Raw genomic sequence first — 26,055 nt, forward strand, 5'->3', positions numbered from 1 at the left:
TTTGTGGACCACAAGAATGAAAAAAGGGCAATATGCATGCTGTTAATAACCGAGCATGCACATCATTCATTGAGCATGCATGTGGAGCACAAGCTACATAGAGTGAAAGTCCCACCAAGGTTTGAGAAATGTTTTCAGGACAGTGAAGCTTTCAGTTGCTTCCACAGTCCCAACTATCGGGGGGGGGGGGGGGGCAGCAACTACTTGCACAATCCAAGTAACAGCACCAGTTGTGCTCTGCTGTGAACCCTTATACTGGCTCTGGTGCTACATGAATCCTTAAACCAAACCTGAATACCACAAGCTTGCATACACATTCTTGGGAATTTTAAAAAGCTATGTTACTGTATAAATTAAAACTGTAAATCACCCTCACATTCTCTTTACTTCCCTTGTCACTGAAAATCATATTATGTAATTAAGAACTACAACTACAAAACACCATTTCTTCACTTGTAAATCAAATCAAATGACGGAATAGCAAGAAGAGATCACGCAGGCCCTAAAATTGAACAAAAACTATTCTCTCACGGGATTACCTCATATGTGTGATGGACCTTTTTCAAGATTTGGCTATATAACAGTGCAACAATAATACGATTCGAACTATATAACAAAACCACAAAAGATTATAAATTTGTAATATAATTTCATTTGTCAATCTGGATTTCAATCCAATTGCCTTGGGTATGAAACAATTCAAAAACATTAAATTTGTACAAAAAATCATTACAACTTATATTGATATTTGTGTAATAAATATGTCTCTACCAGAATTCACATCTGCAACTCAAATAAGACTCAGATGTATAAAAAATGTTTTATTAATGTGTATGTACAAATTTACAAAGCCAGAAACCAGAGAAATACAAACAGCATTCAGCAATAAACTACCTTTTCTTTCAGTTTACAGGAAATCATTACCACCTGATTCAGATTTTTAAAAACAAAACAAGGGAAAGAATTAAAGACATTCACAGGTTGGATAAATATTCAGCCTGGCTTTCAATGGACAAAGATCCTATTTTTGTTGGAACATGGCAGGGAGTGGGGAAAGAACTGGGTTTAGACAAGTTTATTCTCCCTTTCTTCACTAGTAGTAGCTCTAAAGAATGGTTTGTGGGATTGGGTAGAAGGTAAGAATGGTATCAACCTTTAACTGGTAGGCAAGACAAGACTGCCAGGGCAAACACTGTGTAGATGGCATGATTGCTGCATGTTCATTACAGCAGCCTCTGGTCAGTAACTGCACACTGTAAGTCAGTAACTGCACATTTACAGATTGTTGAGCCAGTCACTCATGCTACTGCTTCACCATGTTCAACAGAACAGGCAGGAGGACATTCTCCCCCTCAGTCTGGACTCATGAACAATAGGCTTCATACTGAATTCCTGCCTACCAGGCTGCAGCCATATCAGAGGAACTTATTAGCATGTTACAGCACCAAATCTATAAAGAGATTGTTCTGTTACAATGTTACAAGTGGAAACGCTCAAGAAAAATAGGTCTGATACAGATAATGACAGGAACAAGAGTCCAAGTCAACAACCACCAATAAAAAACAATGTTGCCCCAAACCAAGGTGCTGGCAAAAATCAGGAACTGAACATATTCTGCAGCTATTTGAAAAGAATATGCATCCTTCATTTGCCCATTCTGTAACAACAACCTGCAGACTTACAAATGGCAATTACAGCTGGACATTTTGCAAACAAGAGTTAGACGAAACACTTTTTAGCTTAGCAAAGAAGAGTGGAAATAACTGAATCCAGTTCCAACTCCACAGAGTGCATGAATCAGTTCTAAATACCAGTTCTACCAGGGAACTGGACAGAACAGTATTCCAGCTTTGTTTGAGGTGGGATTTGTAGGAGCCTCTTAAGACAGGAGTGGTCAAGCCTACATATTATTTCAGAGGCCTACTTGCCATTAACCCCTCCAAAAGGATTTCCAAGTCCATGTAATCTCTATTAGGTCCTTCAACTGAAATGCTTCTCTCTTCTAAAAGGTACAGTTTATCTTACAACAGTAAAATATTTTGATATGAACTGTACATGTGTGGCTTTAAAAAATGGAGAAAGATGGTTCATGTGCTTGAAGTGACTTTCCTCCTCTTAAGCCGAGCTCGCCAGTCCTCAGGCAATGCCTCAAAATTAGCATTTCTTTCTGCCATGCCACTGTCAAAAGCAACAGAAAAAAACATTAGCCTAGAAGACTTGCAAGGAAAGAACTACAAAAAGCTTTTCCAAAAAAAGCTTTTTTATTGTGACAAGACTACCAAGAATAATGTATCTCTTTGATATATTATGGAATTACAAACACTGTATAAATACAGCACAGTAAAAATATACAAACGTAAATGCAAGCTGGGCTGTCCCACATTTATTTGAAAGAGCATTTCCCTTATTACAAGATCCTGCCTAGGGTTGTTCAAGGGGGTCCTGATTCGGGTTCGGATGAGCCATCCGATCGATTTGGGGCCAATGCAAGTCAATGGAGCCATTGATTTGCATTGGAAATCTTTCCCCTGCATTTCCCAGGGGCTGGGGGGAGGGGGTATAAGTTGCACCCCTGAAACTTCTTGGGGATGGTCTTCCCTGAGTCCCCTGCAAGTTTCAAGAAGATTGGACTAAGGGATCCAATCGTAGGGACTCCCAAAGAGGGTACCCCTATCCGCTCCATTGGATATAATGGAGAGTTGGATTCTTTGGTTTTAACTTGATTCCCCATAGACTTCTATGAGGAATGGTCTTTGGGAACCCCTAGGATGGGACCCCCTGGTACTATCTTCCTGAAACTTGCAGGGAACACAGGGAAGACTCTCCCTGAGCTCAAAAAGATTGGACCAGGGGGCCCTGCTCCCAAAGAGGATGACACCATTTCCCATAGACCTCAATGGTGGGGAAAAAAATAATTTCAGCAGGTTACATCAGGAAATTGGAGCTCAGGGAGTGGAAGTTAATTAATTTTAATATACATTTTTTAAGTTTGTTAAACATTTATCTGATTATATGACAATATATGTTCATGTCAACCCACCCACCCCCTTCCCAAAATGGTAAAAAAGTTGAGAAAGGTTGCCATAGGGTTTTCAGGTCAAGAGACTTTCAGAGGTGGATTGCTATTTAACACCTGTTTTACAGCCTTGGTATTTCCTGGGGATCAGCTATCCAAATGCTAATCAAGGCTGACTGCTTAGCTTTCAAGAACTGATGAGATTCTGTTAGCCTGGAGTATCCAGATCAAAATAGGCTTATTCTAGCAGAGACTATTTATGGGATGGGATGGGATTTCCCTTTTGTGATTCCTGATGTCCCCCAATGTAATACTTCTCAGCATTTATGTAAATGTGTTCAAGTATTTTCAGTGCACACATTAGCCAAGTCTCACAACATCCCATATGTCAGGTATTATTTTTTCCATACTGTACACAATGGATTGAAGCAAAATAACTTGCCTAAGGTGAATTTGTGGCAGAGATGAAATTCAAACTAGAGATGACCTTTCACAGATCAGTCTTTCAGCCAACAGTAACTCCTAGATTAGTCATCCTGCAATCCCCATACCTGATTAACTGTTGCTGTTTCCACTCCTCAATTCGCTTTTGTGACATCACCTCCCGATCCTCATCACTGGAACTAGAGTTCTCTTCTTCATCTAATTCCCGCTGAATGCTCTGCCACTTTTTGACTAAAGATGGCATCTTTGTCTTGGTCTTTTTTCTCTGCAGCAAAACATTTAGCATAATATAATGAGGATCAGAGTACTTATATCAGACAATCCTTTGCTCCTAATCCTGACACAGATGCTGGCTAGTATAATTTGCAATTTAGGTTATGCACCCTTTCTTACAAGTCAACTGAGGAGGCAGGAATATAGCATCTTGCTGCTGGACTCCAATGGGATTTAAAGAGTGTAATTCTAATAGTGATTGCTCTGTTAGTCTCAAGTTGGGGAAGTTCATATAAGGAGCAAAGAAAAGGCTTCACTATGATAGTCAAAGAACAGCTTTCAAGCGGCACTTACACTGTATTCTAAGGACATTCAGCTATTTGAGGTAAAGGATGAGGCCGACTATCTACTATAATATTTATCTACAGAGCAAGTAAGATTTCTTTCTTCATTCTGGCCAACAGTACATCTCCTAGCACAGAAGCTAGCACTTTAGCACAACAACAGGAAAACTACCAGCTCGAATCTACTGATTTCCCAGGTGACCAAAACTGTCTGACTTAGAACATTTTGGGTTTATTTTTGCCCTTGAATTCTGGGAATCCCATAGCTCTTTCTGCTTTGAAGATCCTGAGATAACAACTGTATGTCCCTCATTGCAAGGTGTACCAGTTCTAAAGCCTAACATGGTACAATAATGCAGGTTACTATGTGCAGCTTGCCGCTTACTTTGACTCTTCCAGAAAGCACAAAAAAAGTAAGTTTATTCACCTTGCCACTTTTCCTGAGTTTTTTTGACTTTTCTGAGGGCAGTGTTTTGGGAATATGCGGAGGCGGCGAGAGAGGAGGTGGCGGTGGTGGTGGTGGCAGCTGTTCTGTAGTGCTGATGGCAGGTGGGGCCCCTCGAGAAGGAACTGGCTGTGCAGTGCTGGCAGGCAGTCCAATGGAGACACTACACTCTGAATAGCTTATGAGTGTTGGCTGCGTTATTCCATGGTAACTCTGCTGCAAGCTCACCCCTGGGGCTTGAGGGCCTGTATAAAGCCAGAGAGAAAGATGGGAATATTGTTAGTATTCTATACCATAGATGTCAAGCAGCAAAGCAAAATCTGATGAAGGACACCCACCTGCACCCAGGACAGATTGGCCATAGAGCACTGGACAGCTTCCAATAGTTGCTGCTCGCTGCACCAACCCTGTACTCACTTCAGAGGCTTTCCTTTTTAGAGATTTCTCCAACAGAGGTGTGGCTGTACTGGTCTCTGAGTTGCTCTGGAAAGAGAGAGAAAACAGTCTGGTTGTCAATAAAGGGCTTTTGGAACACCACACAAAGCCAATACTAGTCAGGGTGATAATCTCCTTGCATAACTTGATCTGCCAATCTTAATAAACTCTTTCCTATCTGCCAAAAAAGTCATTTTGCATACTTCACTTTCAGTATCACAAATGCACTGCACTACTGAGATATTTGAACAAACATCTTCATACACATATGTACCTTCTTTCACAAAACTTTAAACTCTTTAACATGTAGATGTGTACCTCCCCGATATAATTACTGGGCATCTAGGAACATTAGGGCTCCTCTAATCCACCTAAGTGACTCACACAGGAAGGTTTCCAATACTCTATAAGGAGCTCTGAAATGTTGATTGTGTATCACTGCTGACTTGCCTGCACACTTAAAGACACTTTTTTAAAGAAAGAAAAGATTTAAAAAACCACAAAACAAAACAGCCCTATTCTTGGAATGAATAATCTTTCAGAAGGTGTCTTGAAAGTGCAGATCTTTGGATGTTAGCAATACTCAGATCTTATCAATGAGTGTCTTTATGGATATCTGACAGGCAATTATTTGCACAAGTAGAACTCTTCTTTCCTCTATATCAGCGGTTTTCAACCACTCTGAGCTGGCGACCCCGCCGGCGGCAGTGGGATTGGCATGCAGATGTGCACAGGTGGTATGCGCATGCAAGCGTGTGCAGATGCACGACAGGCAGCGTGGAGACGGCCAATGCCAGAGGTCCTCCGCTGCTGCCTACCGCCTGCTGCTGCTTTTACAATATTTATCTGCAACTACAACTCTCAGACTTCACTTCAGCTGTATAAGTTTCCTTTCACTGAATTAACAATCTTGAACTTTTTGATTCTTGGCATTTTGAATTCTTGTATTTAACATTGAAAGTATTGTCAATTTTATTCTTTGTTTCATTTTGAATCTTTGGTGTTTAAATTTGTCTTATGAGTAACTAAGTATACCTGTATATTCATATGGTAATGAGAACATTCAGGTAAAACAGATGGATGCCCAGTGAGGCTGTTTACAACTGCTGATACATAATCAAGATTAGACTGTATTAGTTCATTACACATCGTTTAGTTTGTTTTACAGGCATTTTATTCTTCGTAAGGAGGGCAAGATAATTTCATCATGCAGACTCAGAATGTACCAAAAGGAAGTTTGCAAACTCCACTGCTTACACAATGACACCTGATAGCATATTCTGACAGCTTGCATACTACCTCACCTGACTATTGGCAACTGCTGGTCGGAGAAGAGGCTTCAGAACAGCATCCTCCTCCGTTCCTGGTGCTGGTGGCTCCTCATCTCCCTCATCCTCCATTTCTACTTCTTGTATTTCCCCATCTTCTCCAGGCGGTGGAGGTGGCGGAGGAGGTGGAGACTCTGGGGGTGGGGGTGGGGGTGGTGGCATTTCCAAGGGTAAAGGGGGTTGAAGTACTGGGACAGAGGGCTGAAGTACAGTCCAGAATGGACTAAGAGGCACAAGAGAGGCAGCTGCTGCTTGACCAGACTCCTTACCAAGAGAACCTAAAAGGAAGCACATGTAAAATCTTTAATTATCTCACACTTGTACAGGCAAACCATCCAGTGCATCATTCTTCCTCTGTGCTTTTAGGACTCTTCTTTTTTTCAGAGCAAGACATTCCTTGCTGAGCCATCCTTTTGGGTTATGTCATTTAAGCACTCCACTAAACGGAGTCCCCAAACTTTCAAGTGTTACTGAACAATACCTTCATGCAAGAAATTACACTTCCAATCCCCAAGTGGTACAGGTGTGAATCTCCAGGATAGCTAGCTTAGTGTGGGTTCCAGAAAAAATTTCTGAGGATAATGTCAGTTCAGTCACTATCCAGCTGAAAGTTTTAATATATCAATAATTTTTTTTTTTTTGGGGGGGGGGAGGAGAAACCCTTTATCCCTTTGCTTTTATACAAATAATTCCAAACTTGGATCTTGGGTCAACACTCTTTAACATCTATATGTGCCCTCTTGCTCAGTTGGTCTGGAGTCATGGGCTGGGATGTCATCAGGATACAGATGACACCCAGCTCTATCTCTGGATGGATGGACAGCCAGCTGGATATCCCACCTGAAACATCTGCCAGTTGTTTGCAAGCAGTTGCTGGATGGATCAGGAGGAGCCACCTGAAACTGAACCCCTCCAAAATGGAGGTCCTGTGGCTGGTTTGAAGGGGGCAGGATCAGGAAGTGTGCCTCCTCTGCCTGGATGGGGTGCAACTGACATCTGCGCCCCTAGTCAGGAACTTGGTGGTGATCCTGGATGCCTCATTATCTATGGAGGCCCAGGTCACGGTAGCCCAAACAGCATGATCTAAAAAGGGCTTTAAAAAACTCAAAATTTTAGCAACATGTGTGGAGACATTGGAACTTACAAAAATGCCAACAGGGATCTTGCAAGCCTTGAGGCCATTCTGGGGTTGACGCCTCCAAACGTGACTGAGGTGTCTGGGCATAATTTAGTGTCAGCCAAGGGGCAGCAATGCATGAGAGGAGGAAAGCAAAGAAGCTAGCTGAGAAAGGCCACAGGGGCTGCTTGTGGGAGGACAGGGTGGGCAAAGATGAAGACTAGGGTGATGGAGGACAGAAAAAGAAAGGTAGGTTAGTTGAGAAGGAAGCAAGCAGGGAATGGAAAAAAGCTGTGAAGGCTGCTGAGGGAAGGAATGAGGAAGAGTGCCGATAATGAGGGAAGCACGACCAGTGCAAGGGAATTCCCTTTTTTCTGTATTAGGAATCGACCCTCATCTCCTAAAAATGATCTCCCATCTGGTCAGCAAACCTGCCACTTCTAGTACCTGTTGTATGATCAGCAGATTCCATGCCAGACTCCATTTTCTCCTTTAGTCCTTGTTTAGGAAGAGCTTCTCCTTTATTCTCAAGGTTTTGCCCTTCCTCTTCCTCTTCCCCATCTGGGAACTCCCACTGGGATTCGCCTGTTTGCTCGTTAACATAGAAATAGCGCCTATGATCCCTAAATCACAAGAAAGAAAACGAGGCTTTACTCTCTCCCCTCCATACAGCCACAATAAAATGGTCCTCTCCCGCGACAGCGCAGTGCTCTCACAGGAAGAACCTCTTGCAGCTGAACTGCTGTTCAGAGGCAACAAACAGCTTTGAGGAAGAATATACAACACGGGCTTGCTCCAAACTGTTTGTGCTGCTTGGCTTTGTGATCACTGCCCTGACCCTCCATTCCAAGAGTAGAGAGTTAGTGAAACTAGTGGAACTGCCCGCGTGTGACTGGTATGCTATAAGGGTTGAAGGATGCACTAGGATATGGACTTTTTAGGTAGACTCAGGTTCAATTTCTTCCAGAATAGCAAAAGAGAAACAGCCCAATTTATGAAAGATGGCTGCTCCCTCATGAACTGCTGCAGTCACATTTATGATACTCTTGGTGTCAGACATATTGAATTGTTACTGAGAGGGAGAGGATCTGGGAGCTGAAAAACAAAAGAGCAAAGATTTCAAATAAACAAAAATAATCAAGAAAGCCAAATATAAGAAGAAATAGTTTGGTCTGACCTGCTGGCAGGAGATAGTAATCTTGTTCTTCGTTGAGATCCTCAGTCAGTGAGCTTTCCATAAGGACACAGATGTTACTTGGGAGCGGAGTTCCTGAGATCCTGCAATGTGCACAGAGCTCTTGCATGCGCGACCCCCCGTGCCCGCCCTCCTTAGCGCATTTACACTCAAGAGTAGCACCAGCTCTGTCCAATCGCGGAATCAAATCCATTTCAACACACTTAACACAGACTTTATATCTCTCCAATTTTTGTGGCTGGCCAGAACTCTGTATGTGCCGGAGGCTCTCTGCCCGCTCAGCACCGCTAAGTGCAGCTGCTCTCAGTCTCCAGACAGATGACGGCACGTCGGCAGGTGGTGATGGTCACAAATCATGTCTGAGATGTGAAAGGTGAAAGGGGGAGAAGAGTGCGTACCTGTCCCAGTGGCAGGACCAGCCTTTAGGGGCGGCGTTTATTTCATACTGTTTTAGCTGTTCAGCTGCATCTTGCAATTTGCGTTTGAGGTAGTTTCCTTGGAGAGCTCCTTCCCGCCAATCTGCAATACGAGTCTATGGAAGGAACAAGGCAGAATGAAACATCTGTAGACAACTTGCCTTCGACATCCCACTGGACCCTCCGTTCCAGACAATGCTGGTTAACACAAGAAGTGGCAAAACAAACGACATACAACAAGATCAAGGATATGATGTACAGATCGACATGGCCTTAAATACAATACTAAATTAAAACAATCCATTGGGGAGGAGAGTGGGGAAGGGGGCAGGAAGGGTAAAGGCCAGCCATAGTACCTAAACTTGTTAGATTCAGTCCCATCACACAGCAGTGCTGTCACAATTGTTCTACTCCCTATACTATATAGAATTTAATTTCAACAAAAGCTAAAACTTCAGTTACCTCAGTCTGCAACAGTAGCATGTGGAAGTTAGAGATGGATTGTCTACTGATGCCCAAGAACTCAAGCTTGCTTATCAACATGTTGGCCAGCTCTCCAATCTGAAACTGCCAGAAATAAGGCAAGCAAGAGGTCAAGAATTTGTCAATCACAAGGCTCCAGGCACTACTCCCTGAAGCATATAGATTACATCTCAGTTAACAAGATGTGTGGCTTAAGCAGAACCTGGCAAGTGGTGAAATTTGATGTATAAGTTTGGCGGCAGTTTGATTCTAGAGAATGCCAGAGTACACTCCTCATGGAACACTTAGATACTCCTGGTAAGACAAAATTAAATATTCTTGTCTTTAGCTACAGGAGATACATAACACATATACACAATGTAATTTATTCCATTGCAGCTTATTTTCAGACGAGAAAGGTTGCTTCCCAATCATACTTTTTTAAAGCAACAAAGAAATGATCTGAGGGAACACCAAAATACATATTACCAAATAACATCTCTCACTGTACATTGCACTAATGCATATCTTAAAGGTTACATATTTCAGTGCCACTTTTCCAGAACACCAAAAAGCAAAGCCATTCCTATTTGGTGATGGCTTTGAATGTGACAACACCCTAAGGAACAGAACAGTTTCACCAGTAATTCTATGCAATAAGCTGCAGAGCTTCAGAGTCTCCCAGGTCAGATGAAGTAAAAACAGGGGCCCAAGGACCACTTCATACCTCAGCAGAAAGGAAAAGAACATGGGAGAATAACTTGAAATAATGAACTGATTTGTTTTCCTACTAACCTGCATTACTAGTCTGCATTACTGCATAGCAGATAGTGGCATGCAAATATTAACTGCAAGCTCAAGTTCTACAATATTTATTTATACTTTACTTTTCTCCTCAATGGAGACCCAAAGAGGCTTACAACATTGTCCACTACTGTTTATCCTAATGTGTGACTTGCCCTAAATTCACTCAGTGGTCTTTCATGATAGAGTGGGGATTCAAAACCTGGGTCTTACAGATCTGATGGTCTAACCAACACACCAAAGAAAAAGTACATATATTATTTTCTTACAGAACCTTTTGTTGGCACATGAGCACAGAGAGCACATACATGATTGGTTATTGATACAACCAAGGGGGGGGAAAGCTAAGTCTGTCTGACGACATACACTCATGTAAATTTGACCTTAGTAGTAATGTCCTAACAAGGAAAGCTTTATGCCTGCTTGGCCCATGTACCCTTAAATCCTGCTCCTCATCTTCCACCTTGACAGACCCTTGTGTTTTCACTTTTTCTTGTAATTCTTCTGCATCCAGCTCGTTGCCTGAGTTCTCATCAGCAACTTCTGACACTTCCTTCAGCACTGAACAGGGAGCAAGAAAAAAGAAAAATATTTGTGAGCCTCCACTGGTCAGTCCTCAATTTATTTATTTATTTATATTCATAATTAAATTTGTATACCCTCATTCCGACTAGCCAGATCGCTAATCCTTAGTCTGTATTGATGTAGGCAGGAAAAAAAGATACAGAAAGTTTGCCAAAGAGGCAGGAGAATCCTGATTTTTAACAAAGCTGTAGAAGAATTGTGAGAGAATGCACTGAGATTACAAAGTAAGAATCTTCTGAATAGTGCCCAATAGCTGGTTACCTCATATTAACTGCTCTTATTATTGGATACGAGAGCTTGGAGAAATGGCTCTTTGAAATGGCCCTTTGGTCAAAGACTTGCCTGTTTCCCCAGGTTCAGGACTCTCCTGTCCTGTCTTGCTTGACCCTCGACTGGTAGATTCTGGGCTGGCAACGCCAAATAGCTTCCATTTCCCTTGCTTTGGTATTACCCGCCGAGCTAGATCTGATTGACTTCCCTCAGAAAGGGGACTTGAGCCTGAAATACTGCCATCACCTTCTTCCAAAGCTCGCAGTTCTGCCTAGAAAAAAGGATATTAATTTGGAGTCAAAGAAACAAGTTCATCTGTTTCACTTTTATCCTTGCAGCTCTTATCTTTAATTGCTCTGATCTGTCTAGAACAGCTGCCCTCTATACATGAAACATTTCCTTTCTATGAGAATCCTGGCCCTTCCTCCTGCTGAGATCCCTCAAATCTGATCCCGATGAACCCCTTAGTTGTTTTAAAGGGCACCTCCATGAATGCCTAATTGCAGTGGAGATTCCACAAATGAGTCTAAACAGCACACGTGTTCTGCTATGACTAAAGGTAAATTCAACCATGGATGCAGGGTATCACTGAAATGCATAAAGCATTAGCATTCCCCTAGCTTCAAGGCATGCATAATACAATCTTATCCCTTATTCCAAGGGATACTTTGATAGGGGAATATGAACCATTTCCAGCTATAGATAGTTGGTCAGCCATTGATAAAGACCACCAAATATTCGATCCACCCAGGATGAACCATCAGACCTATTATTCACACCCAGTCCTTTATTAATATGCTAAAACTGTCCAAATTGTCCCTCCTAATCTTCCTGCCAGATTTTGGCAGCTGTTTCTTTCAAATTGCCTAGCCAAATCCTAGAGCAATCCTGACCCTGAGAAAGTGGGTCTCATGTTTAGCTTTGGGACCCTTCCCCATAAAAAGATCATACCAAATTGATGGAAAGTGTGTCAGGTCTTCCTACCGCCTAGATAACCCTTCAACTGCTTCACAGCAGCTTCACAGGTCTCTTTCTTTGACACTCTGCTGCCTTGGACTTCTTTTCTCCTTTGGAACAGATAGTATCAAATGTCCTCCCGTCCCTCTCCTGTCCTCCTTACCCTATCCTTGCAATATGTGTGCATATGTCTGTCTATCTATTGTAAGGGAGAGGTTAGTTTATTTGTAATCTTGAGAGTGTGTTGTTTCGGTTTCTCCTAGTGGTGTATTGGATCACCAATAAATAAATCATTCAAAGAATTGGTTGGCCTCTGTTCCTTTTCATTTGGGAATATTACTCTTGAAAAAACCCTTACTATATGTAGACAAATTATCCTTTGTTACCTCTCTGGAAACCCTTTAACTAACAATTATTTCCCCCATCTCTGCATCCAGTATAGGTATCGCTTCTTCCTTTCAATCTTCAATTCCCACTTCTTTTAACCAAGTCTTTTTTTGAATAGAAGGAACCATTGGTCGAATCAAAACCAATGGGTTAAAATTATTTCAAAAGAATTCTCCACTAAGTTCCTGACTGTTAGAGCAGCTCCTCCATGGAACAGGCTTCCTCAGGAGGTGGGGAGTTCTCCTTCTTTGGAAGTTTTTAAGCAGAAGCTAGATAGTCATCTGACAGAAATCCTGATGTTATGAACTTAGGCAGATTGTGAGTGGGTGGGCAGGTAGTTGTGCAGGGGATGGACTAGATGACCCTGGAGATACCTTCCATCTCTATAGTTCTATGAATGGCTGTAGCTGTATTTAATTCTAATATATCCACTAATTTCTAATATCCACTAAAAGGTAAAGGTATCCCCCTGTGCAAGCACCGAGTCATGTCTGACCCTTGGGGTGACGCCCTCTAGCGTTTTCTTGGCAGACTCAATACAGGGTGGCCTTGCCAGTGCCTTCCCCAGTCATTACCATTTACCCCCCAGCAAGCTGGGTACTCATTTTACCGACCTCGGAAGGATGGAAGGCGGAGTCAACCTTGAGCCGGCTGCTGGGATCAAACTCCCAGCCTCATGGTCAGCGCTTCACACAGCATGTTGGCTGCCTTACCACCCTGTGCCACAAAAGGCTTTTAATATCCACTACTCACTTTAAATCCACCACTGTTTTCCATCCTCTAAATTATCTTTCTATCACAAAATCTACACCCTCTGAGCAGAGTCAGTTAAGTCTGTGTCCTGCAGTGACCAACATGATTCTGACACTATATAAATGTGTACTAATAGCAGTAAACAAGGCCAAGAATATTTTATAGATCCAGGTGGTTAGTTGTGTTGGTCTGAAGTAAGAGAACAAAAGTTGAGTCCAATGGCACCTTTAAGACCTCCAAAGATTTATTCAAGGTGTGAGCGTCTGTGTGCATGAACACTTGATCTAAGAAAATTCAGTACATCTCTAACTCAAGGAACACACTGCTGTTTCTGTGCACCTGACACTCAGTTGAGCAAGCCAATTTCTCCTGCTTCACGCTCTCTTCAAATGCATTTATCAGTTTTGAGTTTTTTTTAAAAAGCCAAGGTATATGAAGGCTTGCATCCCTCACTGAACAATTCCAGTGGTGGAGGACTTAGTCAGCTGGGAGGAAGGAAAAAAGAGAATTTATTCATAACAAAGGTGTGCCCCTCCTCCGCCACTCTTTAAGCCCCCAATATATCATATTATTCGTAGACTGTGCACTCCTTTACATTCATCATGTATTGCTTTTTTCCACAAAAAGACAAATGCACATAATACTACATAATAAATTAGCTCAGAGAGATTGTGGAAACACAATACTTCGATACTGATCTTCGACAAATTTTATAGAAGGGCCAAAGACATAAAAGTTTTATGCTGATGCAACTACTCACATACAAAAGATAATCACTCACATTACGTGAAATAAAAAAATATTTTTTATCTGCTACAAGTAGTCTCTTGTGATGTGAGATAGAAGGCTTGTTGAATGAAAATACTGGAAAAAGAAAATTTTTATATATTTATATATAAATATTTATATATTTCACATGCATGTAATTTTTCAGGACATCAATAAGGAGTAATTGTATTGTTTTGTTGTAGGTAGCCACTGAGGAAGAACCATTGAAAATGGGATATCTGTAACCGCTCCTGCGGAGCATCTGTAACCGCTCCTGTGGAGCAGTAATAATAAAGCAGTAAGGGCAAGTTGGGAGGAGAAAGGGATGGGGGCCTGTCCATGATAAAAACTCGGAGGGGCCAATCAGGAGCCACAAAATGACTCATGATTGGCCCCTCCGAGTACCACTCGGGGGCCAAGTGGTAGGCGTCGCCATCTTCCCCCCCCCCACATGCTCGAGACTTGCCCCCGGCCTCCCCCCCTGCAGATCCACCCCCCCCCCAACAGTCACCCTCGCGATCCGCGCAATCACCCATCTCTACCCCATGCTCTTCCCCCGCCACCCCCCCCCATTCGCATCCCTGTCACCACTTCCCTCCGGACCCTTCGCAACCCCCCCTCCCAGTCCACCTACCTCCCTGCCTGCCTGCCTTCCTTCCTTCTTTCTTCCTCTGTTCCTGGCTTCCTCTATTTCTCTATCTACTTCCTGCCTCTCTCTCACTTCCTCTCTTTCCCCCTTCCTTTCTGCCTTCCTTTCTTTCTCCCTTCTATCCATCCCTTCACCCACCCCTTGCCCTCCTTTCTCAATCCCATCCCTCCTTCCCTCTTCTACCTTCCTTTCCGTCCTTATTCCACCCAATCCACTAGCCCCCGCTGTATTTTAGCTACAGCGGGCTTAATTTTTAGTTGCTATATATATTGTGCATATCTGGACCCCGTTTTTACTTTTGGCTTTTTGTTTGAATTTATGAATAAGCAACACAGAATCATCTTTAATTAGTTTACTGTGATAGTATTTAGACCAGGAACTTAAGCATTCACAGGCAATAAAGGAGAGTTATATTCAAGCCAAGTCAGATTTTTCTTTTTACAAGTAGTCTCACGGCCAGTTTTAAAATTGCTTTTATAGGACAGGTTCATATCTTTACAAGTCAGGGCTCACAATTTCTTTCTGTCTAGGCCGCTAAGACAGCTAATTTTGACAGTAGGAACTATTAGTGTTAAAACATGGGGCCTTTTTCTGCCTCAGCAGACAGATAAGACAGCAACACTCCCACACCTTCATCTATTGTAAATTCTTTTCTTGTTTCCCAATTGACAGACCAATTTCAGTTCCATTAGGAAAGAAACCCAACATCTCCAAGGGAATTCACTCACCTTCTTCCTCTCCAAGACCATTTCCAGCTCAAGAGTGTCCTGCTCTTCTTCCTCTTCTGCACTCTCCTCCGATTGCACCACACTGCACAAGTCCTCCTGAGAAGGATCATCCCCAATATCTCTTTTGCTTTCTAGCTGCTCAGTAACAGTTGCTGCTTGCTCTACTGTTGCGTCCTCTTCCATCAAGGGCTCCAGCTCTTCTTTACAGATAACCTTCCTCCTCCAGCGCTCTTCCTCTTCCTTCACCACCTCAGAAAGTAATGGAGCCAGCAGTGATGCAGCCACTCCCTTTTTCTCTTCTTCGCTGCTTGAAAGGGCTTGGATACCTTCATTTACTTCCTGTCAAATTAATGAGATTTTATTCCAAATTATTAACTTTCTAAAGCCACCAACAATCAAAGACACATTAGAGATACAAGGATTGCTAGGCGAATAACTGGAGATCAATTTTGTCCATTATTCCAGCAATCCACAACCTTTTTTCAGTTGCGGACCGCTACCAAGGGGTGAGGGGGAGGGCGACCGGGGGCCAGGTAACCCCCGCACATGCGCGGGCCTGTTGCACATGTGCGTTTGCACTCCCAGCGGGGGGCACAAATATGCATGAGCGACCAGCCTGTGCATGCACAAAACTGCCACATAAGCACGTTTGCGGCTCTGCAGGGCACAAACATACATGCGTGGCAGGTACGCGTGTGCACGTTTGCGCCATCAGGATGCCGCCGGCCGTGCTTACCTCTCCCCCCCTCCCGCAGAAAGAAGCTTGCTGGGCCACAAGATAATCGGCCGATTCTGCAGCCGATTTGCTCGCGGCCTGGCGAGCTTCTCGCTGCAGGGGAGGGCGGGGAGAGGGAGCCGTGGCCCGGTGCCGAGGCCTTCGCGGCCTGGCATCGGGCCGCAGCCTGGTGGTTGGGGACCACTTCATTAGTCCATTTCACACCTCAGTCACATGCCATGTATGGGTAAGGTGCCAGCTACTACAAGGCTGAAAGTGACAAGAAAGATGTTTATTTCAACTACAGAAGGCCTAACCTTTGCTCTAATGTGTCAGAGGTTCTTCTCACTTCCTTCTTATATGCCTCTTTCTGAATGCTAGTCACACCAGTCAGTTTATACACTGAGGCACTGCTGCTGCTGTCCCTATTCAAAGACTACTATCATTTCTACTATCATCTCTACAACACTGCTATTGAAGAGGATTATTCAGCTCAGTGATTCTTATGAAGATGTTACTGGCAATTAATAGCATTCTTCTATAAATTGTGTCATACTTTGACTAAGTGAAGAAAAGTGGTATTGAGGGAAGATGCACAACATTCATCATGAACGTGATCTGACTGGAAGAAGTATGTCTGAATCTACTAATAGCTAGGGCAGGGCTGGAATTTTGTTAAATAGGACTGAAATTCTACACCTTAGCGAGAATACATAAAGCTCCCCACCAAAATAGGTAGGCACAAGAGTACAACAATGCTGAGAGGCGTTCACAGATGTTACCTTCCATCAGCTAAGAATCTTAACTCATCCTCCTAGCAAGTGACCCCACAAATGACTTCAGAGAGGAGCATCTGATACTCCTGTCATGTAGTATACCGGATTAAATGGTATAAACTCACACAATAAATTTCTTGTAGAAACAGTTTAACTCTTCTTCAAGGCAGAGAATCAGCAAAACTGACGCTGCTACTTATTCATAGTATTACAACACAACTTTTCTGTAGCTGTCTACTTCCCCCAGTATGCGCCCTCGAGAGTGCTATACTCATTACAATAGGAGATGCTCACAATCCCAGTGCCAAAGTAGGTCAGGACAATTTCAGCTCGCAGGTGAGCGTTTTCCAATAGTAGCCCCACTGTCCTCTGCAATGGGATGCCTAGAGATGCACTGGAAGCGGTATTTCTGGAAATTCTTAAGGGGAAAAAATTCACTGTTTAAAAGGGCATTTGGAAACTGACCTGTTTTGCTGGCCTGTCATCGCTGGTTTTTAACCTTTATGATATTGCCTGTATATATGGAAACTACTTTGAGTGTAGGATAGAAAAGCGGGACAACTTTTAAAACCTATTACCACCACCATCATCTATACAGGTTATATACTATGTCTTAGCATGTCCTACTTCCACAGTTTTTACTACAGTAAATATGGAATTTGAAATTTCATATCCTGAGAACCTCAGCTTACATTTTAAGAAAAAGAGGTTTCTACTACTACCATTCAAAGTGAGGCCAGCATTTAATGAAGGCCAAGAAACCTGAGGGAACATGCTCATGTACTCATGTGGGATAGGATGATCAGATAAATGAGGAACTGAATTTGGGACCTTCTGCATGAAAAGTATATGCCTTACTACTGAGTTGTGAAAACCCTTCCTTTGCCAGGGTGGTTCTTTTAAACTCTCCAGATACAATGGAGCAAATAGCATCTATGACTTATTTAAAACATTTAATAGTACACTAAACTGCTAAGATACCTTGAAAGTAGTTTCTGTCTTGAATTGCTCTCGATATTATATCATCTAAAAAAACAAACCAATCTGTATCCATACAAAACAATTACTCCAAGGAAGAACATTTTATGGTGAGGCCACAAGAATAGACTAGGGGTCTGTGTTTGGGATACCCGAGCCAAAAAATACCTTATTGGTATTTTGCAGGTATTCTTTCAGCTGGATAGAATTGAGGGGGTTGAATGTCAGCTGGGGTTGAATGTCAGGATTTTTCAGGACGGTTAGACAGTCAAATTTAAGGGGCATTTAAAGAGATTGCAGTCCTTTTAAATGCCTCCTGGGGGAACTTGGCACTTGCAGGTGGTGTTTACAAAGCAAGCCTTTTGGAGTTTACTCACTGCTTGCAAAATATATTTAAAGGGACGATGTTCCCTTTAAATGCCTTTTCCCCTTTCACTGAAAGCAATGGAGGATGGGGGCACCTTCTTTGGGAGACCTAGAATTGGACCCACTGGCCCAATCGTTTTGAAACCCGGGGGGGGGGGTGTTGAGGAGGGACAACAGCAGCTATTTAGTGCCTCTACCTCAAAAAACTGCCCCCCCCATCTCAGATATGCCTGTATTGATTCTCCATTATACCTTATGGGGACCATTAACTGTAATGGTCCCCATAGCATAGGGTATAATGAAGCCAAAAAAAATTGGGATTCTCAAATATTTACTGAATCTATTATTGGGATTTGGGAATATCAGGAAATACTAATATTTGGGGGGGTTCAATATACCTTAACCCCCCCAAATACTAAAATGGCAGGGGGGGGGGGTTCACACTCCTAGTGTAGATACAAATATAAGCTCTAAACAAGCCATAGCAATACTGACCTTCTTAAGCTCACGCTTCAAAGGGGCTGTCTTGCGTCCAGCAATGCCAGCACCAGCACTTTTTCCCTGGGCGCTTAAGTCTGCAGCCATCAGATAGTTTTCATCAGCCTCTGTTACAGAACTAACAGAACAGCATACTTAGTGATGGAAACACAAGGACCTTCAAATTCAGCTTGAATGTTGGTGCCTTTCTTACCCATGCTGGTAATGTTGGAGACCTTGAACTTGTGTTGCCAGGTCCTGGGGGAGTTCCCAAGTTACCTCATTGGTTTGAGTATTCCAGTAATAATAACAGCCTGTGTTTTCATCCCAGACTTCTTGCCAGTCTCCCATCTCAACTCCCACTGCAAAAAGAATGCAAGACTTCAATGAGAAGACTTTCACTAGGGTTACAGGCAAATAAAACCGCCTATAGTACTGAGCACCCTCATTTATATACTATCAGAGACAGATAATGGCTGTATCTTTCCACTACTCTTGCACTACCACTACTCACTGAACAACACACACCTGGCAAATCAGCTGTTGCAGAATGTTATCTTTCAGCTTCCCACATCACAGACTCTATACATGGAAAAGCCATTAGAATAAGGGGTATTATCTATCCTTACTATTCATATGTAGAATATCTGCCTTCCTCCCCAAAATGAACCCACAATATCTCACATCTTTGTCTTCTCCATTTTATCCTCACAACTATCCTATGAGGTATGTTAAGCTAAGATTGTGTGACTGGCCCAAGGTCACCAGTAGGCTTCCACTACAGAGGGAGATTCAAACCAGGGCTCCTTGGATCCTAGTCCAACAGGGTTGACAGAGAGAGACTGGGAAGGATGCTTCATGTTTATAACATGAAGTCATTTCCAGGATGAAACCAAGAGTCATCCTGGAACCCTTCAATGTGACATCACTTCCACGTTCAGCCTGGATATGATGTCACGCCATTGATATGACAGTGAATTCAGGCTCAGTTTTTCAGCCATAATCCTATCAAGCAGCAGCAAGGGTCAGGCGCTGCTGCTGGGATGTCTCCGACTGACTGCTCTATCTAACCACTATATGGAACTCACCTCCTACCAGTGAGCACTGAGTGTCATACTGCCACTCTGTTGTTTGATCCGTTCCATTTGCAGTAGCTAAAATTTGACTGGTGACAGATTCCTTGGGCTCTGGGCGTGGAGGGGTTGGAGGTGGAGCAGCAGAGGAAGCAACAGTTTCAGAAGGCTGGGAAGGAGCTGTTATTGCATCTATTTCCTTTAAAATCAAATGAAACCAATGAGAAGACAAATGGGCACACAATATTTAGTTCAAATAATCCACACCGGGAACAATGTAGAAACAGCCACCAGCCAAAAATGTAGAATCATAGAACGATAGAGTTGGAAGGGACCTCATGGGTCATCTAGTCCAACCCCCTGCACTATGCAGGACACTCACAACCCTATCGCTCATCTACTGTAACCCCCTTAAGCCTTCACAGAATCAGCCTCTCCATCAGATGGCTATCCAGCCTCTGCTTAAAAATTTCCAAAGATGGAGAACCCACCACCTCCTGAGTAAGCCTGTGCCACCGAGAAACCACTAACTGTCAGGAACAGTTCTTCCTGATGTTTAGACGGAATTTCTTTTTAATTAATTTCATCGTATTGGTTCTGGTCCGTCCCTCAGGGGCAAGAGAGAACAACTCTGCTCCATCCTCTATATGGCAGCCTTTTAATTATTTGAATATGGTTATCAAATCCCCTCTCAGTCATCTCTTCTCCAAACTAAACAGACCAAGCTACCCCAACCTTTCTTCATATGTCTTGGTCTCCAAACCCAATCACCAGCATCCTATATGTAAACAATACAAGCCTGACATTTTTAACACTCTGGTCTATGATCACCTGATTTTACCCACTTCTAGTCTGATTACAACCTACAATTTATTTGTGAGATTCTCCCCCAACATTTTTCCATTCCAGTAAAACAGTCAGCCAATTATCCAAGACAGAATTTCCACTAACCGCCAGGAAATTCGCCAAGGTACTGTCAATGTCTGTTGAATTATTGCTATTTGCACTGGTAGATTGTAGTTTCACAGACATCTCACTGTCTTCTTCATCACTGTCTGCATAAGCACCAAGTAAACATAAGCCACCTAGAACAAAAAAGTCACAATGACCACAAATTATATTCAAGCCAACTTTTTCACTCACTCTCATTGAATTCCCTTCCTCCCTACAGTTCTGGTCCCACATATCTTTTGTCCATTCAATCCCCACAATCCCTATCATAGTATTTCTGGAGATCAACAGAGATCCTTGCTTCGTCACTTTTTACTAGCAGAAAAGCTGATCCAAATGCATAGTAGCTTAATGCTCCAATCAACAAAAGAAGGATTCAGGTATTAAAATATTTTTCACAATACCCCCTCACACCAAAAAGGAGACCAAACATGCCATGCCAACATTATTATTATTTTATACACATTACATAATACTTCTGTAAGAAATGCCTCAAAGGCACTATATAACACTGCAGCAAATTGAGTTTCCTTTTAAAGAAATTTTACACTCTGAAAATGTATTGCATTTCTTTCATTCTCACCCTAAAAAAATCTGTCCTTCTCCAATGCTCTTGCTCACAAAAAGTGAAGAAAAACTGTAGAGGTTTATTTGTAGAAATAAAAGGCCCCACAATCACAGTATTAACTGCAGCAGTACTCAGCAAGTCGCTCCATGTAAGATTAGGCTTCATCAGGCTTGTCATTGTACCAAAAGGGTAACAATGCCAGCTTTCAGTCCAAGCCACAGGAAACAAGTTATACCGGCAATTATTTGTGATGCTGTTGGACTGTGCTAAAAACACACTAGTAGACTCCAGAACTGAAGACTGACACTACTGTTGCTGACAAATCTCTACCTCATTCCAGAGATGAAACTGTCTGATGAGTCAGCAAACAGCCTTGCACTGTATTCCAAAGCAATCTGTTGCTTGCATAACAAAATACTAAGATTTTTTGATCATTAATCTATAAAAGAAACCCTGGAAAGTTTATTCTAATTTTTTACATTGAGAACACAGAGTTTATCTAGCCTAATCTGTAGAAGCGACTCATGAAAGCTCATACTCCGCCACAAATGTTGTTAGTCTTTAAGGTGCTGCTGGACTCTTGCTCTTTTCTATTGCTACAGAGAGACTAACATATCTACCCACCAGCCAAAACAAAGCTTAAACTGTTCTGCAGGGCCTGCAAAAAGGAGCTCCTCCACTCGCCCCCCCTCAGAATTCCATCAATAAGCCCTGGACCTGTTTGTACTGCTGCATTGTTGTATTGTTATATTGTGCTGTTGCACTGTTATATGGTTACAATTATTAGTTATATTATAAGGTTATTCACATGTATTTATAGACCGTTTTATGTATTGTTCCTTGTTATTATGTAAACCGCCCTGAGCCTCCGGGGAGGGCAGTATATAAGTATGATAAATAAATAAATAAAATAAATACCCATCTTAATGCTCATTTATCTACCCAGATTTATGTAATCATTTAGAAAATTAGACATGCTTTCTTAAAAGATTCAGCCAACTAAGTACAGATTGAGAAAAAAAATCCATATTAAAGTTTGGACCATTCTTTACAATAATCAAGATGTTATAGATTTTTAACAACCTGCTCAGCTGAATAAGCTAAGGAAGAATGGATTCTAGGAAGAGTTCAATAAAAGTCCATCAACACAAATATTATTTTAAAATAAAAAGTTTAATAATATTCTATGAGTTTCCAAGATAAAATACAAAAAAAATCTTAATAAAAACATGTTCCAACATATACAAAGACAATTCACTGTATTCTACTCTGAAAAATGTTTTCTTGTTTAAATATCTATAATGAATCAGCTTATTAACCTTCACAACTACCAGTTAGGATATAAGGAAATAAAGCAAGATTGTACCTGTTGGTTTGACAGCTACAGGCCCAACAGGCATGCTGCTGTGGGCTGGGTTTGGAGCAGTTCTTTGAGTCTCTTCTGTTGCCTCAAATTCATCTGGAAGAAGGTACATACAAATAAGAAACATTTCAGAAGGATTAAGCAAGATTTACTTGATTCTCAAAAAACTAATTAAATGGGAGTATACATATACTTGTCTACTGAAGAACAGGAAAGAGTTGGCATATTTTAGCAGCACCACAGAATTTCCTTCAGCATATGGAGAACTAGCTACGTTTTGAAACTGTTTTGTACTTTTTACTTAGAAGAACAAAAATAATATGTCTTACAGAAGCAATAATTAAAATATGTATATTTGAGGAAAGCTTTGTATTTGAGAATGTAATAGGTGTTTTAGAAATGTTATGCTTTCTGTCTCTATCATCCCAAGTAAAAACTACATAGTATTTATGAAGTAGACAGACAACTGAGAGATAGCACAGGACAAAATGCTTCCACTCTATGATTACACTTTGCATTTTAGTTCTGCATCCTGACTACTTTCTTTGCAACACTCCTCCTGCGCTGTCAGATAGGATATAAGGATTCAGGGTACTCTGTTCCTACTCATACCTGATGAAGGGAGCTTTGATTCGCAAAACCTCAGGCCCCAAAAATCTTGCTGATGTCTAAGGTGCTACTGAGCTCTAGTTGTTCTACTACAGACTGACACAGCTACCTTCTGCAACTATCTTCCACTCGAGTACGAGTTCAGTTTATTGCATACAGCCTTACAACACTGCAAGCCTTACAATAATCTTCCACTTCTTCAACACAGTTTATTGACAAAACACAGTATGTGCGAAATTTATAACTTAATAACATTACTGTCTTTATGGTAACATTTTTGAACCAGAACAGCTCCCTAAAGAAAGCATGAACTTTTTCAAATTGATTTACACAGACGTTGTCAAAAAATCAACTGAATATTACTGTTCAACAAGCATCACCAATAGAGAAAAAAATAGTATTTAGACACATTAGGATGATATGCAGCCCAGCAGAACAATATAAAGTAACTCAGTGCACAAGTTCCTATGCTAATATATTCGCTTTTGAGACAGTAGGTTGTAATAGCTGCTTTACCATCCCCATTTTCATCCAAAGTCATGTATTTCACATTATACCAATTAACCTTGCTGTTAATTCATTATTGGGTACCACATTCGTTTCATTTGGGTACCACATTCTCATAATTGTGCAATGTGTATACCATTGTAATCCATTTGCTAGAGAAAACTTTGATAATTTGTTGCTTGGAAAATAGCCTTATTACAGCTAGCAAGCCCACTGCTATTTTGAGTGCTGTGTAGACTGTGGTCACAGGACTGTACTAGACAGATCTACAGAGTACTGTCTGAAACATGACTATCACTAGTGAAAAAAATAATTATGTTCCCCTTCATCTCCTTCCATAAAAATCAGTATTGTCTTCATTAACTTTGTGTAGCCTTAAATGATTCATAAAAGTGCATGCCCAAGAAAAGGTTGTTGGTCTTTAAGGTTGCCACTGGACTAAAAATTTAGGCTTAACCAGACACTGTACTTTATACCTCTACAGACTGATAAAAACACTGACCAGAATAAGAGAAAAATGTTGCTCACATATTCTTGCATGTTTTAGGGAGAAACAAAAGTAACTGCCCCAGGAGTTAATGGGTCATGGCTAGTGAGACCTCTTGTTTGTTTTGTTTCCGCTGAGTAGGTAGCGTATAAAATAAACACCTAGCTATAAATAAAAGCACTTTAAGGTTCTGAAAGAACTTGATGGACTTTAAAAAAAGGAAAGGAAACCAGGCCATAACACATTTACTGGGATAGATTCAAATGGCTAGCCATGTTGGTCTGAAGTGGCACAATAAATACTCTGTCTGAGGAAGAGAGCTTGCACTTGAAGCTCACGCCTTGAATGAATCTTTGTTGGTCTTAAAGGTGCTACTGGACTCTGATTTTATTGTACATTTACTGGGAGTTTCTAAAAATAAAATGAGCCTCGTGGCACCATAGAGATTAACAAAAGTTATCCTAGCACAAACTTCGTGAGTCAGAACAAGGCTTCCAAGTCACAGGGCTCCCAGACTCAAAGTCTTTATCTGTACCCGTGATAACAATGGCCTTCTTCACACTGAGGATGAAGCAGAAAAGAGCGGCGGAAACACTTGAGAGCAATGGCTAGTCGATCTGCCATCAGCACGGCGATACTTTGAGACCCTGATGACCTGAAGCAAACAGGAAAGGGCGGGAGTCCAAACACACCCGGACTCCTTTGGCAGCCCGGTCAGCATCAGCCCCGCACCCCCCCCTAAAGGGCCAGGCAAGCAGGCTGAAAAGAGCCGCCCCGAAATCCCAGCACGTCAACTGGGCCAAGCACCCACTGAGGCGAGAGAAGCGAAGGCGCGCGGGATCGGGCCCGGCATCGCGCAGCCCCAGCCAGCCAGCCAGCCAGCCGGGCGACCCGGTCGCTCCTAAGCCCCAGAGCAGCCCTAGGCCGCGCGGCCTGCCTGCGCCCTCACCCGCTTCCGAGGCCGAATCCCCATCGCCTGGCGCGGCTTCCTCTCGGCCGCCGCGAGGGCCCGGCGGCGACAGCTGCAGGATAGGCCGCCGACCCACCGGCGCCGCCCGCGACTTCTTCCCCATCAAGGCCCGCCGTGCCGCCCTCTGGCCCCGCGCAGTCGAGCCGGAGATGGAGAAGGGAGGCGAGGGAAGCCTGGGCCTGCCAGTGGAGGGCGGGGCGGGGCGCAAGGGGAGCCGGGATGGTGAGGCGGGGCCTGGCCGACGGAGACGAGAGGAGAGGCGAGCAGAGGAAGAGGAGCGCCGGCGGAGGCCCAGGCCCCGGGGGGGGGGGGGAGAGAGACAGACGGCCTTCTCGATTGGGCCCATGTCGCGCACACGCCGCCGTGAACAGCACAGCATAGGCCGAGCAGAAGGAGAAGCGCTAGTTGTTATTCTGAAAGGCAGCATTAGGCCCGAGGGAAGAGCAACGGCGACCCAGATCAGGGGGCCGTACTGAAAGGAACGCGAAGGCTGGTCTTTGGAGACTGTGGGCTATCCTGAGAACAAGGAATGCCGGTTCACGTGTGTAGAGCTGCCTGGAAATAACTTACTACTGCACACAAACGTTATCCAGAGAACCTGGAAGCAGTTTAGAGGAGTCTGCCTGGCTCTGGAATGACACCCCCTCTCCGCAGCATCATAAGTGTTTTAGGACTGGAGTCTCTGGCCTGGGATTGGAATAGCCGACCCCAGAGTGCAATGACAGCCTCCGGGCCCAAATAAACTTCTCTAGGACTAGAATTACAGCCCCCAGAGTGGAATGATGGTCGCGTGAGTGCTCTGGGACAGGAAGAAGAGACCCTAGTGGAATGATAGTTTCTGGGAGTAGTGTGAGTGTTCCGGCTGGAATGACAGACCCAGGGGTGGATTTGGAATCAGT

The 26,055-nt window shown here is 42.9% G+C and overlaps 1 protein-coding gene across 2 annotated transcripts; it reads right to left on the minus strand.

Annotated features, from left to right (window-relative positions):
- Positions 1 to 806: 806 nt before the first annotated feature.
- Positions 807 to 25,379, minus strand: FNBP4 (formin binding protein 4). 2 transcript variants are annotated; one of them, XM_077320858.1, is made up of 17 exons: positions 25,136 to 25,378; positions 22,587 to 22,679; positions 20,653 to 20,786; positions 19,717 to 19,900; positions 18,843 to 18,990; positions 18,647 to 18,767; positions 15,317 to 15,655; positions 11,147 to 11,345; positions 10,656 to 10,780; positions 9,416 to 9,520; positions 8,936 to 9,069; positions 7,790 to 7,965; positions 6,202 to 6,503; positions 4,801 to 4,945; positions 4,445 to 4,707; positions 3,568 to 3,725; positions 807 to 2,178 (listed from the first exon to the last, which is right to left on the minus strand). In XM_077320858.1, the coding sequence occupies exons 1-17, from the start codon at positions 25,257 to 25,259 to the stop codon at positions 2,088 to 2,090; spliced, it is 2,841 nt and encodes a 946-aa protein (XP_077176973.1). In that variant the 5' UTR covers positions 25,260 to 25,378; the 3' UTR covers positions 807 to 2,087. The 2 variants fall into 2 exon arrangements, with proteins under 2 accessions (XP_077176973.1, XP_077176974.1); XM_077320859.1 differs by lacking the exon at positions 9,416 to 9,520 and having other exon boundaries at positions 25,136 to 25,379.
- Between the last annotated feature and the right edge of the window lie 676 nt (positions 25,380 to 26,055).

Source organism: Paroedura picta, chromosome 2, assembly GCF_049243985.1.
Source record: "Paroedura picta isolate Pp20150507F chromosome 2, Ppicta_v3.0, whole genome shotgun sequence".
NCBI lineage: Eukaryota > Metazoa > Chordata > Lepidosauria > Squamata > Gekkonidae > Paroedura > Paroedura picta.

What these genes read in the sequence shown, in the direction of transcription:
- FNBP4 (XM_077320858.1), bottom strand. Translation starts at nt 25,259, where the DNA reads ATGGGGAAGAAGTCGCGGGCGGCGCCGGTGGGTCGGCGGCCTATCCTG. An exon ending in TGCTACTGTTGCAGACTGAG is followed by an intron (nt 9,070 to 9,415) that starts GTAACTGAAGTT and finishes TTCCTTCCATAG; the next exon opens with ACTCGTATTGCAGATTGGCG. An exon ending in TGGTCCTGCCACTGGGACAG is followed by an intron (nt 7,966 to 8,935) that starts GTACGCACTCTT and finishes CTTGTGATTTAG; the next exon opens with GGATCATAGGCGCTATTTCT.